At 47.5% G+C, this 18,014-nt stretch overlaps 1 protein-coding gene across 6 annotated transcripts in view; it reads left to right on the forward strand.

Moving 5' to 3' along the window:
• Positions 1 to 532: 532 nt before the first annotated feature.
• LOC101062147 (myosin-10-like) overlaps positions 533 to 18,014 on the forward strand; it is a 34,610-nt gene continuing 17,128 nt past the window's right edge. For 2 of the 6 annotated variants that reach the window (XM_029850194.1, XM_029850197.1), the window contains exons 1-19: positions 533 to 668; positions 3,533 to 3,900; positions 3,999 to 4,155; positions 5,733 to 5,760; positions 6,114 to 6,213; positions 6,367 to 6,399; positions 6,490 to 6,582; positions 6,789 to 6,852; positions 8,142 to 8,240; positions 8,358 to 8,501; positions 8,623 to 8,718; positions 9,621 to 9,739; positions 10,952 to 11,104; positions 11,542 to 11,715; positions 11,795 to 11,968; positions 12,401 to 12,515; positions 16,601 to 16,794; positions 16,899 to 17,020; positions 17,096 to 17,165. In XM_029850194.1, the coding sequence (XP_029706054.1) occupies positions 3,565 to 3,900; positions 3,999 to 4,155; positions 5,733 to 5,760; positions 6,114 to 6,213; positions 6,367 to 6,399; positions 6,490 to 6,582; positions 6,789 to 6,852; positions 8,142 to 8,240; positions 8,358 to 8,501; positions 8,623 to 8,718; positions 9,621 to 9,739; positions 10,952 to 11,104; positions 11,542 to 11,715; positions 11,795 to 11,968; positions 12,401 to 12,515; positions 16,601 to 16,794; positions 16,899 to 17,020; positions 17,096 to 17,165 (2,271 nt within the window). In that variant the 5' untranslated portion in view covers positions 533 to 668; positions 3,533 to 3,564. Of the gene's footprint in view, positions 669 to 3,532; positions 3,901 to 3,998; positions 4,156 to 5,732; positions 5,761 to 6,113; positions 6,214 to 6,366; positions 6,400 to 6,489; positions 6,583 to 6,788; positions 6,853 to 8,141; positions 8,241 to 8,357; positions 8,502 to 8,622; positions 8,719 to 9,620; positions 9,740 to 10,951; positions 11,105 to 11,541; positions 11,716 to 11,794; positions 11,969 to 12,400; positions 12,516 to 12,678; positions 12,742 to 16,600; positions 16,795 to 16,898; positions 17,021 to 17,095; positions 17,166 to 18,014 lie in introns of those variants that run through there. The other 4 variants (XM_029850191.1, XM_029850196.1, XM_029850192.1 and 1 more) reach the window with 4 other exon arrangements.

Below are 18,014 nucleotides of genomic sequence, written 5' to 3' on the forward strand. Positions count from 1 at the left end.
TCCTCTCCTCTCCTCTCCTCTCCTCTCCTCACCTCACAACTCTGACTGTATCAGACGCTGTATAAATACAGATTGATTTGATTGCATATGGTTAAATAAATGTACAAAAACAAAGTATTTCCGCCTGTAGATTTATTTAGAATGAATAAAATCAATAAGCTGGCGTGTTTAAAATCTGAAGAAAGTCTTTTCTTGTAGTATTTCTTGTATTTAGACTGTGAGTTTTCCACCATAAAATAAGGCATCATCTGTTGATATCTGAGCAATAGTCTTATTTTCAGTTGGTTCCTCTGGATCTTACACACGACCCTCAAACTCTGGAGGTCTTATTCTGTGTAGAGCTGCGGCCCGGTTCCTCCAGTCCGGGTGCAGGTCCATGTGCAGCGGCCCAGGAGCCCCCGGCACCACCTCATCACCGCCGCTGCAGGTCTCCATCCACCCGGAACCGTCTGAGTTTTGGACCAATCGCCGTCAAGGGTCAGACTGGAGCAGCCAATCAAAGCTGCCGCTGCTGCTGTGGGCGTCGCCCAAAGTCCGCCCGCGCGGGTAATCCGCCTCCTGGCCGCCGAGAGTTCGGTTGAGGAGGTTCTGGATGGTGTTGGAGCACCACCGCTGAGTCGCTACATTCATCCGCAGTTGGACGCCTGGTTCCGATCCCTTCGTGTGCGGTAAGTGCAGAAAGGCCCGCGGTGAAGCGGGATGGAAGCGGGTCGCTGCGGTAACGGCGGCTCGCGGATTATTGCGCGTGACAATGATGGAGGAGCATCACTAGCGCGCGTGTTAGCCGGGGCGCAGAGGAGCGTCCTTTATCTGGTGTGGCCGCAGGAAGGAGGGTTGGTTAGGGTCAGGTTAACCCAGGGTCGGGTTAACCCAGGGTCGGGTTAACCCAGGGTCGGGTTAACCTAGGGTCGGGTTAACCCGAAGCTCGCCCGCTTTATTCCAGCAGCCTCCGCCAGCTCTCATCCACCATCCAATACTGGTGGAGGCTCCTCCGTAAATCTCTTGAAATCCATGGACTCACAGTTTTCCTTTACATCCGACCTGATGTTATTTTTTTAATTGACACAGTGAATCTGGCCACTCGTAGCTGTTTCCGTGCTTTGTGCTGGCACCAGTTTGGATGAATAAAGCTCGGCACGCCAACTTTAAGCTAATACATTTAGCAGCTAGCCAGCTAGCATAGCCGGTGCAGCAGGGAGGGTGATGGAGTCCTGTTAAAGTGGGTTTTAGGGTCTGTGCAGCTCGCCCGTCCTGGGGGGGGATGAAAGGATGCAGTGATCTCTGCATCCTGACCCGGATTTTCAGGCTAAACCAGTGATTTGTGCCTTCACACAAGATTCTGTTAATATATCAAGCTGTTGAGATGAAGAGCATCCCAAGTGTTTAAACTATAAACGCAGTTAGTTCTGCTTATTGTGACAGTTTGCAATTAAAGTCCTTTAAATTTACTTCATGCGATCTTCAAAAAATATATTTACAATTGCCAACACATCAGCTGGGAATATTCAAAAGGTCTCAAATCTAAACCTAAAAGTCATTAACAAGTATGAACCCCAGTGAAACGTCCCTAAATAAACCTGCATTTTAATCTATGCAGAACCTTAAATTAGCCACTCATTTAGCTGACGATCCGTCTGTATTTTCAAGAGTTTTACCTTTTCTTCTCCTAGAGAGGAAAAAAATGTTTCTTCTAAAAAGCCTCCTGTTGTCTTGATGGTATTTCTGTGTATGTGGGAGGTTCTGGAGCGGCCGGGGGCGGAAACTAGAGCCGGATATTAAAGATAGAACAGTGGTCATCAAAGGGTCTCTTATGTAAAGCTGGTGCAGTTTTAAAGGGAACACTCAGCTAACAACACCCAGAGCTGGTCCAGCCTGAGCTGGTCCACCCTGAGCTGGTCCACCCTGAGCTGGTCCAGCCTGAGCTGGTCCACCCTGAGCTGGTCCAGCCTGAGCTGGTCCACCCTGAGCTGGTCCACCCTGAGCTGGTCCACCGTGAGGTGGTCCACCCTGAGCTGGTCCACCCTGAGCTGGTCCACCCTGAGCTGGTCCAGCCTGAGCTGGTCCACCCAGAGCTGGTCCAGCCTGAGCTGGTCCACCCTGAGCTGGTCCAGCCTGAGCTGGTCCAGCCTGAGCTGGTCCACCCAGAGCTGGTCCAGCCTGAGCTGGTCCACCCTGAGCTGGTCCACCCTGAGCTGGTCCAGCCTGAGCTGGTCCACCCAGAGCTGGTCCAGCCTGAGCTGGTCCACCCTGAGCTGGTCCACCCTGAGCTGGTCCAGCGTGAGGTGGTCCAGCGTGAGCTGGTCCACCCTGAGCTGGTCCAGCCTGAGCTGGTCCAGCCTGAGCTGGTCCAGCGTGAGGTGGTCCACCCTGAGCTGGTCCACCAGCAACAATCATCATCACTGTAATCATCATCTTCATCACTGTGATCATCATCTTCACTGTAATCATCATCATCATCATCACTGTGATCATCATCATCATCACTGTGATCATCATCATCATCACTGTAATCATCTTCATCACTGTAATCATCATCTTCATCACTATCATCATCATCATCATCACTGTGATCATCATCACTGTAATCATCATCTTCATCACTGTAATCATCATCATCATCTTCATCACTGTGATCATCATCATCATCACTGTGATCATCATCACTGTAATCATCATCTTCATCACTGTAATCATCATCATCATCTTCATCACTGTGATCATCATCTTCATCACTGTGATCATCATCATCACTGTGATCATCATCTTCACTGTAATCATCATCATCATCACTGTGATCATCATCTTCACTGTAATCATCATCTTCATCACTGTGATCATCATCATCATCACTGTGATCATCATCTTCATCACTGTGATCATCATCATCATCACTGTAATCATCATCTTCATCACTGTGATCATCATCATCACTGTGATCATCATCTTCACTGTAATCATCATCTTCATCACTGTGATCATCATCATCATCATCACTGTAATCATCATCTTCATCACTGTGATCATCATCATCACTGTGATCATCATCTTCACTGTAATCATCATCTTCATCACTGTGATCATCATCTTCATCACTGTGATCATCATCACTGTAATCATCATCATCACTGTAATCATCATCTTCATCACTGTGATCATCATCATCTTCATCACTGTGATCATCATCATCTTCATCACTGTGATCATCATCACTGCAGTCATCAAATCCACTCTATTGAAGTGCGATCACCAATGTCTCTCAATCGATCGATCACTTATTGACTGATCGATGTTCACGTGCTGGTTCATGGAGCTGCTGCTGGAGCAGAGTCCTTGATCCCAGATCCTTGATCCCAGATCCTTGATCCCAGATCAGCGGCGCCGGGCTGCAGCGTCTGTGATGAGACGTAGATGAGTAAAGGGAGTGGAGAAGGTGGGGGCTGCTGGAACCATCCCTCCTTGGCTTCATGATGCTCACAGTGACCACACACAAGTATTATGGGATGTAATCCATGTTTTCCCGCCCTGCTGCCAGGTGAGCCGAGGCTTCCTGGGAGCCCAGCAGTCATGTCGCAGCAGGAGGACCCGGAGCAGTACCTCTTTGTAGATCGCGCTCTGGTCTACAACCCGACCGCACAGGCTGACTGGACCGCCAAGAGGCTGGTGTGGATTCCATCAGAACGCCACGGCTTTGAAGCTGCCAGTGTTGGAGAGGAGCGTGGGGATGAAGTGGTGGTGGAGCTGGCAGAGAACGGGAAGAAGGCCGTGGTGAACAAGGACGACATCCAGAAGATGAATCCACCCAAGTTCAGTAAAGTGGAGGACATGGCCGAGCTGACCTGTCTGAACGAGGCCTCGGTGCTCCACAACCTCAAAGACCGCTACTACTCCGGCCTGATCTACGTAAGTGCACGTGGTACGTTCACGGGGATCCTGGCACCTCTGGACCGCGCCCCCATTCGGGACGGCTGATTGGCTGCTTGTTCTTTCTCCGTTTGCAGACTTACTCGGGTCTCTTCTGTGTGGTCATTAATCCCTACAAGAACCTGCCGATCTACTCCGACAACATTATTGAGATGTACAGAGGCAAGAAAAGGCACGAAATGCCCCCCCACATCTACGCTATTTCAGAGTCTGCGTACAGGTGCATGCTGCAAGGTGAGTCTGAGCCTTTAGGAGCTTTAAAAAGATCATTATTTTCCATCTGAAAGTTTGTGGCGCCCGTGCTCTGGCAGACTCTGGCAGACTCTGGTAGACTCTGGTAGACTCTGGCAGACTCTGGCAGACTCTGGCAGACTCTGGTAGACTCTGGCAGACTCTGGCAGACTCTGGCAGACTCTGGCAGACTCTGGCAGACTCTGGTAGACTCTGGTAGACTCTGGCAGACTCTGGCAGACTCTGGCAGACTCTGGTAGACTCTGGCAGACTCTGGCAGACTCTGGCAGACTCTGGCAGACTCTGGTAGACTCTGGCAGACCCTGGCAGACTCTGACAGACTCTGGTAGACTCTGGTAGACTCTGGCAGACTCTGACAGACTCTGGCAGACTCTGGTAGACTCTGGCAGACTCTGGCAGACTCCGGCAGACTCTGGCAGACCCTGGTACATTCTGGTAGACTCTGGCAGACCCTGGCAGACTCTGACAGACTCTGGTAGACTCTGGCAGACTCTGACAGACTCTGGTAGACTCTGGCAGACTCTGGCAGACCCTGGCAGACTCTGGCAGACTCTGGTAGACTCTGGCAGACTCTGGCAGACTCTGACAGACCCTGGCAGACTCTGGCAGACTCTGGTAGACTCTGGCAGACTCTGGCAGACTCTGGTAGACTCTGGCAGACTCTGATAGACTCTGGCAGACTCTGACAGACCCTGGCAGACTCTGGCAGACTCTGGTAGACTCTGGCAGACTCTGGCAGACTCTGGTAGACTCTGGCAGACTCTGGTAGACTCTGGCAGACTCTGGCAGACTCTGACAGACCCTGGCAGACTCTGGCAGACTCTGGTAGACTCTGGCAGACTCTGGTAGACTCTGGCAGACTCTGGCAGACTCTGGCAGACCCTGGCAGACTCTGGTAGACTCTGGCAGACTCTGGCAGACTCTGACAGACTCTGGCAGACTCTGACAGACTCTGACAGACTCTGGTAGACTCTGGCAGACTCTGGCAGACTCTGGTAGACTCTGGTAGACTCTGGCAGACTCTGGCAGACTCTGGCAGACTCTGGCAGACTCTGATAGACTCTGGCAGACTCCAGAAATGATTCTGGAGTCTACCAGATGGGAGAAAGAGGCCAGTAGGTTTGGAAAAGAGACGTTCCGGATATTTAAGGAGGACTAGCATCCTGTCACTCTTGATATGTCCAGTCCACGTCAGGGAGGAGGTTTCTCGTGTCTAACGTAAGTTCGCCTTTATTGGATCATGTGTTGCCGCTCTGTTAAGAAAAGTCTTTTATCAGAGAAGAACAATGAGCTGTGTTGACGTGGTCATGATGTCGCAGAGGCTTCGAACCGCCATGTTACCATGGTTACCATGAACCGGTACCATGGTGTCCCGTTGAGCGGTGCAGAGCCGGTACTCTGGTGGAAAGGCACCTGGGGTCAAAGCCATCAGTACCAGGTGGTTCCTGGGGAAGGTGTCCAGCTCCAGCCACGTGCACTAATACCTTCCAGATGTTGTGCATGTGGTCAATATACTTGATATATTCTTATATACGTGTCCTCCTCCCCTGTCTCCACAGACCGAGAGGACCAGTCCATCCTGTGCACGTGAGTGTTCATCCTGGACTCTTTGTATTCACGTGCACATGCAGAAGGTTCTGCAGATGAGGCTTCCTTTGATTTTCCTAAATGATTGGAAATGAGTCGGAATATTATTGAAGTCATCAGACAAAAATAGAAACTTAAATTGGTCCAAATTATTTGGCAGAGCAGAATTTCAAACATTTTGTAGGTTGTAAACAACCGCAAATGGTCATTAATGGAATTTGCAGCATTGCATTGCTGGCTTCAGAGGATCCGTCTGGACTTTGAGGACCAACATTCACCAACAGTCTCTGAAAATTTGTGTGCAGCCATGAAAATGGAAAAAGCCCATGTGTGTGTTCCATATTTCATTCCAGAGGCGAGTCTGGAGCTGGCAAGACGGAAAACACTAAAAAGGTCATTCAGTATCTGGCACATGTGGCCTCCTCCCACAAAGGAAGAAAAGATCACGTTCCTGTAAGTAACCTGGCGCTACTCCCGTGTGGAATAATCAGGACGTGTGCCAATCAATATTTGCGATTGTCAATCGATGACTTTAGTAACGCTGATCCGTTGTGGCTGTGGGTGCGAGCTGTGTCTGCATCTAATCATGACTTATCTGTTCACAAGCAGCCAGAATCGCCAAAGCCGCTCAAACTACAGGCAAGTCGTCTTCTAGTGGTTTTTTAAAGGTCACAGCAGGTCTTTAGATCGCTCAGTTTCACCAGAACTCACTTCCTGTCCGTCCTTCAGGGGGAACTGGAACACCAGCTTCTGCAAGCAAACCCCATCCTGGAATCTTTTGGGAACGCGAAGACGGTGAAAAATGACAACTCATCACGATTTGTGAGTAAACCAAGCAGAAGGCTGATCTATATTTAGATGGTGTAAAATGGAAGCAGGTAGAAACTAAAACACCATTTTCATCGTAAAACTTGCTTCGTTGAAATAATCTGGCCCAGATTATACTGCAACACTGGCTATCTGGGTTCCTGCACTCATTTCCTCAAGTTCTTTGGTGTCTAAAGCTTTGTCTTTCTTTCATTTGACAGGGGAAGTTCATCCGCATCAACTTTGATGTGACCGGATACATTGTTGGAGCCAATATTGAAACCTGTATCTGTTTTGGAGGCCTGCAGAGCCTCCAGCTGTTGTTATCAGACCTGGAGGATGACCGTGTAGCTGACCGTGTAGCTGACCGTGTAGCTGACCTTGCAGATGACCGTGTAGCTGACCTTGCAGATGACCGTGTAGCTGACCTTGTAGCTGACCTTGCAGATGACCGTGTAGCTGACCTTGCAGATGACCGTGTAGCTGACCTTGTAGCTGACCGTGTAGCTGACCTTGTAGCTGACCTTGCAGATGACCGTGTAGCTGACCTTGCAGATGACCGTGTAGCTGACCGTGTAGCTGACCTTGTAGCTGACCTTGCAGATGACCGTGTAGCTGACCTTGCAGATGACTGTGTAGCTGACCGTGTAGCTGACCTTGCAGATGACCGTGTAGCTGACTGTGTAGCTGACCTTGCAGATGACCGTGTAGCTGACCTTGCAGCTGACCTTGTAGATGACCGTGTAGCTGACCTTGCAGCTGACCTTGTAGCTGACCTTGTAGCTGACCTTGCAGATGACCGTGTAGCTGACCTTGCAGATGACCGTGTAGCTGACCTTGCAGATGACCGTGTAGCTGACCTTGTAGCTGACCTTGCAGATGACCGTGTAGCTGACCTTGCAGATGACCGTGTAGCTGACCTTGTAGCTGACCGTGTAGCTGACCTTGTAGCTGACCTTGCAGATGACCGTGTAGCTGACCTTGTAGCTGACCTTGCAGATGACCGTGTAGCTGACCTTGCAGATGACCTTGCAAATGACCGTGTAGCTGACCTTGCAGATGACCGTGTAGCTGACCTTGCAGATGACCGTGTAGCTGACCTTGCAGATGACCATGTAGCTGACCTTGCAGATGACCGTGTAGCTGACCTTGCAGATGACCGTGTAGCTGACCTTGTAGCTGACCGTGTAGCTGACCTTGTAGCTGACCTTGCAGATGACCGTGTAGCTGACCTTGTAGCTGACCTTGCAGATGACCGTGTAGCTGACCTTGCAGATGACCTTGCAAATGACCGTGTAGCTGACCTTGCAGATGACCGTGTAGCTGACCTTGCAGATGACCGTGTAGCTGACCTTGCAGATGACCATGTAGCTGACCTTGCAGATGACCTTGCAAATGACCGTGTAGCTGACCTTGCAGATGACCGTGTAGCTGACCTTGCAGATGACCGTGTAGCTGACCGTGTAGCTGACCTTGCAGATGACCTTGCAGATGACCTTGCTGGTGTCTAGGGGGACTGCCATCTGCTAGGTCGAACATTGCACAGACGTTTCCTTTAACCAGGCCTCTGCCAGACCTGCTGGAGAAGTCCCGAGCCGTCCGGCAGGCCAAAGACGAGCGCACCTTCCATGTGTTTTACCAGCTGCTGGCCGGAGCTGGAGAGCATCTTAGATGTGAGCGTACTCATGCCTTCAAACATGCTGGTCAAGTTCACATTAGAAGAAATGAACCATGTTAATCCTGGGAAAAGGAACAAGCCAGATGGTTGACGGTTATCCTTCTTATCACAGCGGACTTACTTTTGGAAGGATTCAACAACTACCGTTTCCTCTCCAATGGTCACGTCCCAATTCCTGGCCAGCAGGACAAAGACAACTTCCAGGAGACCATGGACGCCATGCACATCATGAGCTTTGCCCATGAAGAGATTCTGTGTATGTTAGCATGCGTAGTTAAGCTAACATAATCAGAGTGGAGCCATGATGAACGCTTATAAAAGCCCAGAGGTTTGGAAAAAGTCTAATTTCACTGTGGGATTTGTTCTGTTTCCTGTAGCCATGTTGAAAGTGGTGTCGGCTGTGCTTCAGTTTGGAAACATTGTCTTTAAGAACGAGAGGAACACTGAACAAGCCTCTATGCCTGATAATACTGGTGGGTTCACACACACACACACGCGCGCAGAAACACACTCGTTCCTTTGCTTTCCCCATCCTCTGCCTGCTGTTTGGGTAGCGTAGTGTTCCTTCTCCTGGAAACGTTACCACCCTAACCTTAACCCTAACCCTGCTTTAACCCTAACTAACCCTAACCCTGCTTTAACCCCTAACCCTAACCCTGCTTTAACCCTTACCCTGCTTTAACCCTAACTAACCCTAACCCTGCTTTAACCCTAACTAACCCTAACCCTGCTCTAACCTTAACCCTGCTTTAACCCTTACCCTGCTTTAACCCTTACCCTGCTTTAACCCTAACTAACCCTAACCCTGCTCTAACCCTTACCCTGCTTTAACCCTAACTAACCCTAACCCTGCTCTAACCTTAACCCTGCTTTAACCCTTACCCTGCTTTAACCCTTACCCTGCTTTAACCCTAACTAACCCTAACCCTGCTTTAACCTTTACCCTGCTTTAACCCTAACTAACCCTAACCCTGCTTTAACCCTAACCCTAACTAACCCTAACCCTTAAATAGATCATAATGTAACACTTTGTGTTTTTCACATAAAAAGCATCTAAGTTTGTGCCGTAACATGAAAAATGGAAGCTTTAAAGGGTGTGATTATTAATTACCACATGCTAATTAGCCATAGCTGCGCTACACTATGTTGTATGCAGCAAATTCAGAATCAAGGAAGCAGCTTTAAATACTTGTAGCTCAAGAGGATTTTGCACTTTTGACTTTTCCTCGAGCTCCAGTCATCATGTCTTTATTTTATTTTCAATTTTGATGTTTTTAAATGGCAGCTGACTGGAATTGATCCACCAGCTTTGATTGATTCTTTAGTTCTAAAGGCTTGATTGATCCCTTTGTGAGATCTCCCTCTGTGTCCTCAGCTGCTCAAAAGCTGTGTCATCTTCTGGGCATGAATGTGATGGACTTCAGCAGAGCCATCCTGTCTCCACGGATCAAAGTGGGAAGAGATTATGTCCAGAAAGCACAGACCAAAGAGCAGGTCAGTCATTTATCATTGTTCTGAAATGACCCACCTCGTAGTCTGGAGCCGGTCCATCGCATGTATAGCATATAGTCTAGAATTATATCGTAGAGATCGTTGAGCCACTGGTTCTATTTGAGAGAGAAAAGCATGTAAACTCATTACGTTTGCATTTACAGTCTCCCCATTAAAAACACAGGATGTACAGTTAGCTTCACCATTTTGTCATGTTTCTAGGTCTTGTGTGAATGAGCTCTGTTAGAATGTATAGGGATGGAGGTGTACATGAAAGGCCATGACAGTGACCACAAAAGCCCCTATTCTTATTCTTAAGAGCTGAAACAGCTTATTTTAACCTGCTGTTCAACTCTTAAGGCAGGCGTGTGCAACAGTCGTGCTGTCTGATCAGCATCTTGTGACACACCTGTGGGGGTGGGTGGATTTTGGTCAGCTCAAGAAAATGTGAGCCAAAGCAAGTGGGGGAAAAGTGTTGCATTGATATTTTTGCTGTGTGGCGTATATAGGCAGTAGTAACCAAGGATAGCGTGACTGCCTTCTGAACAGAGATCAAAGACGTGTCTGATTTAGCACCGTTCAGTTCCTACCCCTAACCCCTAACCCCTACCACTAACCCCTACCACTAACCCCTACCACTAACCCCTAACCCCCAACCCCTAACCTCTTACCCTTAACCCCTAACCCCTACCCCCAACCCCTAAGCCCTACCCCTAACCTCTAACACCAACCCCTACCCCTAAACCCTAACCCCCAACCCCTAACCTCTTACCCTTAACCCCTAACCCTAAACCCTACCCCTAACCTCTAACACCAACCCCTACCCCTAAACCCTAACCCCCAACCCCTAACCTCTTACCTCTAACCCCTACCCCTAAGCCCTACCCCTAACCTCTAACACCAACCCCTACCCCTAAACCCTAACCCCTAACCTCTTACCCTTAACCCCTAACCTCTAACACCAACCCCTACCCCTACCCCTACCCCCCCAACCCCTAACCCCTAACCTCTTACCCTTAACCCCTAACCTCTAACCCCTACCCCTAACCCCTAAACCCTACCCCTAACCTCTAACACCAACCCCTACCCCTAACCCCTACCCCTAACCCCTACCACTAACCCCTAACCCTCCGTGGGGTCGTGCAGAATTGTTGAGTCCACCCTCTTATATTGTTGCCTGTGGTTTCTCTCCTCTGATCTGCTCTTGTCCGGCAGGCTGACTTTGCTGTTGAGGCCTTGGCTAAAGCCACGTACGAGCGCCTGTTCCGCTGGCTGGTTCATCGCATCAACAGAGCTCTAGACCGAACCAAGAGACAGGGCGCTTCCTTCATAGGCATCCTGGATATTGCCGGCTTTGAAATTTTCCAGGTTTTTGTTTTTTCAGCTTGTTCTCTTTGTGTTTGTGTTGTTGACCATCAAGGTTTTTTGTTGTCAGTGGGGTCAGCGCTAACCCCAACCCCAACCCCAACCCTAACCCTAACCCTAACCCCAACCCTAACCCTAACCCCAACCCCAACCCTAACCCCAACCCCAACCCCAACCCTAACCCTAACCCCAACCCTAACCCCCAACCCTAACCCTAACCCTAACCCTAACCCCAACCCTAACCCTAACCCTAACCCTAACCCTAACCCCAACCCCAACCCTAACCCTAACCCTAACCCTAACCCCAACCCCAACCCCAACCCTAACCCTAACCCTAACCCCAACCCCAACCCTAACCCTAACCCTAACCCCAACCCTAACCCTAACCCCAACCCTAACCCTAATCCTAACCCTTCTCTTTTGTTTCTGCATCACTCCAGCTTAACTCGTTTGAACAGCTCTGCATTAACTACACCAATGAGAAGCTGCAGCAGCTTTTCAACCACACCATGTTCATCCTGGAGCAGGAAGAGTACCAGAGGGAGGGCATTGAGTGGAGCTTCATCGACTTCGGACTTGACCTGCAGCCGTGCATTGACCTCATTGAGAGACCGGTGCGTCTCAGGAGACACAGTAAAATCACATGCTGAATTTGAAGGATTCGAAGTTTCAGCTTCTCTGAAACGTTTGCAGGCACATCCTCCTGGTGTGTTAGCTCTGCTGGATGAAGAGTGCTGGTTTCCTAAGGCCACAGACAAGACATTTGTGGAGAAGCTCATCCAGGAGCAGGGCTCTCACGCCAAATTCCAAAAGCCGAGGCAACTCAAAGATAAAGCAGATTTCTGCATCATCCACTACGCTGGCAAGGTACGCTTGTTTCATCTCCCCAAGACTCCTGAGAGAGGTGGGTGGGTGGAGAGATGGATGGATGGGTGGGTGGAGAGATGGGTGGATGGGTGGGTGGAGAGATGGATGGATGGGTGGGTGGAGAGATGGGTGGGTGGATGGGTGGGTGGGTGGGTGGAGAGATGGATGGATGGGTGGGTGGGTGGAGAGATGGATGGGTGGGTGGAGAGATGGGTGGATGGGTGGGTGGGGTGGGTGGGTGGAGAGATGGATGGATGGGTGGGTGGGTGGAGAGATGGATGGGTGGGTGGAGAGATGGGTGGATGGGTGGGTGGAGAGATGGATGGGTGGGTGGGTGGGTGGATGGATGGATGGATGATGGATGATGGATGGATGATGGGTGGGTGGGTGGGTGGCCACCACCCTCCTTTCATCCTCTCACTTGTGCTGCAGGTGGATTATAAAGCCGACGAGTGGCTGATGAAGAACATGGACCCCCTCAATGACAATGTGGCCACACTCCTGCATCAGTCTGCTGACAGATTTGTGGCAGAACTTTGGAAAGATGGTGAGCGCCATTAAAACGTTACTGCCATGTTGCTAACGAGATGTTAATGCTGCTAACGAGACCTCCGGTACGTCGGTCAGACCTACTACCTGCTGCCTGTATGTTGAGCCAGCGCTGCACATTTCTCACTATTATCAATTAATCAATCTTTTCTCTGTTGTAGACATTCAGAACATTCAAAGGGCTTCATTCTATGACAATGTCACTAGTCTGGATGAGCCGGCAGGTGAATGACCGGGTCAGACTGGAGCAGACCTGGGCTAAAATAGTGACTGCAACAGGCAATTTGGTTGTTGTCTAAAAGTATCAGTCGTGCTTTACTGAGTATTTGGACGTCCTCCTGAGTATTTGGACGTCCTCCTGAGTATTTGGACGTCTGATAGATGGTATATTTTTGCCCAGGTCTGGTTTTCTGTGGAACGGCTGCCATTGGCCCCCTGCTGCATGGCTCCTTGTCTCAGCCAAAAGTTACATTTCTCTCTGAACAAGCAGCAGCCGCAAAGAGCTGCCTTGCTCAGCTAGTTTGCTTTATTTGTCTCTGTGTTATCTTGGAAGATGGTCCTGTGATCTCTGCATGGTCACAAGTGTTTTCAAACTTGCTAGTATTTATTCCTCCATGCTCATATGATGCAGCCACAGGCACCAGCATGGGTGGTGAATTAAAAGCAGGCGTCAGTATTTGTTGTGGACCTCAGGTTAGTGGGTCCAGAGGCAAAGCTTTTATTAAACCTTAACTATCCAGGCGTTCACTACTCCTTATTAAACCTTAACTATCCAGACGTTCACTCCTTATTAAACCTTAACTATCCAGGCGTTCACTACTCCTTATTAAACCTTAACTACCCAGGCGTTCACTACTTATTTAACCTTAACTATCCAGGCGTTCACTACTCCTTATTAAACCTTAACTACCCAGGCGTTCACTCCTTATTAAACCTTAACTACCCAGGCGTTCACTACTTATTTAACCTTAACTATCCAGGCGTTCACTACTCCTTATTAAACCTTAACTACCCAGGCGTTCACTCCTTATTAAACCTTAACTACCCAGGCGTTCACTTCTTATTTAACCTTAACTATCCAGGCGTTCACTACTCCTTATTAAACCTTAACTACCCAGGCGTTCACTACTTATTTAACCTTAACTATCCAGGCGTTCACTACTCCTTATTAAACCTTAACTACCCAGGCGTTCACTCCTTATTAAACCTTAACTATCCAGGCGTTCAGTACTCCTTATTAAACCTTAACTATCCAGACGTTCACTCCTTATTAAACCTTAACTATCCAGGCGTTCACTACTCCTTATTAAACCTTAACTATCCAGGCTTCACTACTCCTTATTAAACCTTAACTACCCAGGCGTTCACTACTCCTTATTAAACCTTAACTATCCAGGCGTTCACTACTCCTTATTAAACCTTAACTACCCAGGCGTTCACTACTTATTAAACCTTAACTATCCAGGCGTTCACTACTCCTTATTAAACCTTAACTACCCAGGCGTTCACTACTTATTAAACCTTAACTACCCAGGCGTTCAGTACTCCTTATTAAACCTTAACTATCCAGGCGTTCACTACTCCTTATTAAACCTTAACTACCCAGGCGTTCACTACTCCTTATTAAACCTTAACTATCCAGGCGTTCACTACTCCTTATTAAACCTTAACTACCCAGGCGTTCACTCCTTATTAAACCTTAACTATCCAGGCGTTCACTACTCCTTATTAAACCTTAACTACCCAGGCGTTCACTACTTATTTAACCTTAACTATCCAGGCGTTCACTACTCCTTATTAAACCTTAACTACCCAGGCGTTCACTCCTTATTAAACCTTAACTATCCAGGCGTTCACTACTCCTTATTAAACCTTAACTATCCAGGCTTCACTACTCCTTATTAAACCTTAACTACCCAGGCGTTCACTACTCCTTATTAAACCTTAACTATCCAGGCGTTCACTACTCCTTATTAAACCTTAACTAGCCAGGCGTTCACTACTTATTTAACCTTAACTATCCAGGCGTTCAGTACTCCTTATTAAACCTTAACTATCCAGGCGTTCACTACTCCTTATTAAACCTTAACTCTCCAGGCGTTCACTACTATCCAGGCGTTCACTACTCCTTATTAAACCTTAACTACCCAGGCGTTCACTCCTTATTAAACCTTAACTATCCAGGCGTTCACTACTCCTTATTAAACCTTAACTACCCAGGCGTTCACTACTTATTTAACCTTAACTATCCAGGCGTTAACTACTCCTTATTAAACCTTAACTATCCAGGGGTTCCCTACTCCTTATTAAACCTTAACTATCCAGGCGTTCACTACTTATTAAACCTTAACTATCCAGGCGTTCAGTACTCCTTATTAAACCTTAACTACCCAGGCGTTCACTACTTATTTAACCTTAACTATCCAGGCGTTCACTACTCCTTATTAAACCTTAACTATCCAGGCGTTCACTACTTATTTAACCTTAACTATCCAGGCGTTCACTACTTATTTAACCTTAACTATCCAGGCGTTCACTACTCCTTATTAAACCTTAACTACCCAGGCGTTCACTACTTATTTAACCTTAACTACCCAGGCGTTCACTACTTATTTAACCTTAACTATCCAGGCGTTAACTACTCCTTATTAAACCTTAACTATCCAGGGGTTCCCTACTCCTTATTAAACCTTAACTATCCAGGCGTTCACTACTTATTAAACCTTAACTATCCAGGCGTTCAGTACTCCTTATTAAACCTTAACTACCCAGGCGTTCACTACTTATTTAACCTTAACTATCCAGGCGTTCACTACTCCTTATTAAACCTTAACTATCCAGGCGTTCACTACTTATTTAACCTTAACTATCCAGGCGTTCACTACTTATTTAACCTTAACTATCCAGGCGTTCACTCCTTATTAAACCTTAACTATCCAGACGTTCACTACTTATTTAACCTTAACTATCCAGGCGTTCACTACTCCTTATTAAACCTTAACTACCCAGGCGTTCACTACTTATTTAACCTTAACTATCCAGGCGTTCACTACTCCTTATTAAACCTTAACTACCCAGGCGTTCACTACTTATTTAACCTTAACTACCCAGGCGTTCACTACTTATTTAACCTTAACTATCCAGGCGTTCACTACTACTTATTAAACCTTAACTATACAGGCGTTCACTCCTTATTAAACCTTAACTATCCAGGCATTCACTCCTTATTAAACCTTAACTATACAGGCGTTCACTACTCCTTATTAAACCTTAACTATCCAGGCGTTCACTACTCCTTATTAAACCTTAACTATCCAGGCGTTCACTCCTTATTAAACCTTAACTACCCAGGCGTTCACTACTTATTTAACCTTAACTACCCAGGCGTTCACTACTTATTTAACCTTAACTATCCAGGCGTTCACTACTACTTATTAAACCTTAACTATACAGGCGTTCACTCCTTATTAAACCTTAACTATCCAGGCATTCACTCCTTATTAAACCTTAACTATACAGGCGTTCACTACTCCTTATTAAACCTTAACTATCCAGGCGTTCACTACTACTTATTAAACCTTAACTATACAGGCGTTCACTACTTATTTAACCTTAACTATCCAGGCGTTCAGTACTCGTTAGCCTGTGTTCAGTGATGAATGTGTCTGCTGAAATCCATCCAACCCATGGCTTCCTCAGACATCCCACGTGCATCATTAGCGTTAGCATTGCTGTGGCTGCGGGTGGAGCTAGGAGTGATCTCCTCCAGCTTTTGGCATTACAGAATTGCTCCACTGGCTAAAGTTTAGTGATGAGATCAGAAAATGAGTCAATGACCTGATTTCTAGTCAATGACCTGATCTTCTAGTAGAGCTATCAGAAGGTGTAGATCCTTCGTCATTCACAGAAGCTCCAGTCATGTGATGCTTCAGATGATTGACATGTGCTTCTTGTTTGTTTGAAACCAACTTTCTTCATCCATCTACATCTTTGTGTGCACATCAACTGTTGCTGAAAGCATTCTCCTCATGCTTCTGTTCCTGCTAAAGTTCCCGCTCTGAGCAGTTACCTGTGTTGTTCCAGTTGATCGTATCGTCGGCCTTGACCAGGTAGCAGGAATGAGTGAGACGGCCTTTGGAGCCACCTACAAAACCAAGAAAGGGATGTTCCGCACTGTGGGACAGCTCTACAAGGAGTCGCTCACCAGGCTGATGGCCACTCTGAGGAACACTAACCCCAACTTTGTGCGCTGCATCATCCCCAACCATGAAAAAAGAGTAAATCCTTTATTATAAGCTTTTCTGGGGACCTTTAACTGCTTTCATATTGTAATATTAAGACTCATCAGTGCAAGAAATTCATTTGTCAAAATGGTTTTTAGGCTGGCAGATTGGAGCCTCATTTAGTTTTGGACCAGCTCAGATGCAATGGAGTTCTAGAAGGAATTCGGATCTGCAGGCAGGGCTTCCCCAACCGTATTGTGTTCCAGGAGTTCAGACAGAGGTATTCACCAACATTTAGGATGTATTTTAGTCAGAGGAAGAGCTGCTGATTGTGTATCTGCCCTCATGCTTCCAGATATGAGATCCTGACACCCAACGCCATCCCCAAAGGATTCATGGATGGGAAACAAGCCTGTGAACGAATGGTAGGTCTTAGAGGTTATGGTAGTATTTTATTGGTGAAAGTCATATAGTGTCATATATAAAGTCATATATGCTCAATTCATGATAATTACAATTAGATATCCTAACAACGACCTTTTTAGCCTAGCAAAATACGGCCAAGGAGTTGGAACAGGTGTCAGTCCAATCAGAATGAAGGCTTCTCTCAGCTAATAGTGGGACTATTACTGAGGTAAACTATGGAGTTAAACTATGGTACCGACCATCGGGACAGCAATGAACTGTCTGACTGTGAAGAAGCAACTCTTGTGGTGGTTTCTATGACCTTGTGGCTCAGGGCTGTACTGGTAGCACAGCGGTTTGCAGAGGCGTTATTACCGTCTGCATCAGGATCCAATCCTACGATGCTGTGGTCCTTGGCCAATCGTGCTCCTGAGCCTTAAGGTTTTCTACAGCTGTGGCTGCAAATGCTTATCTCCAGGAAGTTGGTGGACATGGTGGTTACACTCAGTGTCGCTATCACCCCCACTTTGGTCTGTTGTGGGACTTGTGTGATGCTTTGGTGTTGTGTCTTCCCTCGTGCTTTGGAAGCAGCTACATTTTCCCAAGACACCTGTGTCATCGTCCTGATCTCTTGCATCCAGGGGTCACATGGGCACACGTACACATGAGGGACGGTTCTGTAAAACTAAGGCCTGGAAGGTAACGCTTTCCACCCAAGCCTGGTAGAGTTTTGCATCTGTCAAACGTCACCAAGTCGTCACTGGGATGGACATGAGGAGCATGTTTAATCTTGACCATTGAGCCATTTCATCCGTAGTAGAACAGGATTCCTCTCGCGGTGCCTGACAGAGCTAACCCTAACCCTAACC

This window comes from Takifugu rubripes, chromosome 17, assembly GCF_901000725.2.
Source record: "Takifugu rubripes chromosome 17, fTakRub1.2, whole genome shotgun sequence".
NCBI classification, from domain to species: Eukaryota; Metazoa; Chordata; class Actinopteri; order Tetraodontiformes; family Tetraodontidae; genus Takifugu; species Takifugu rubripes.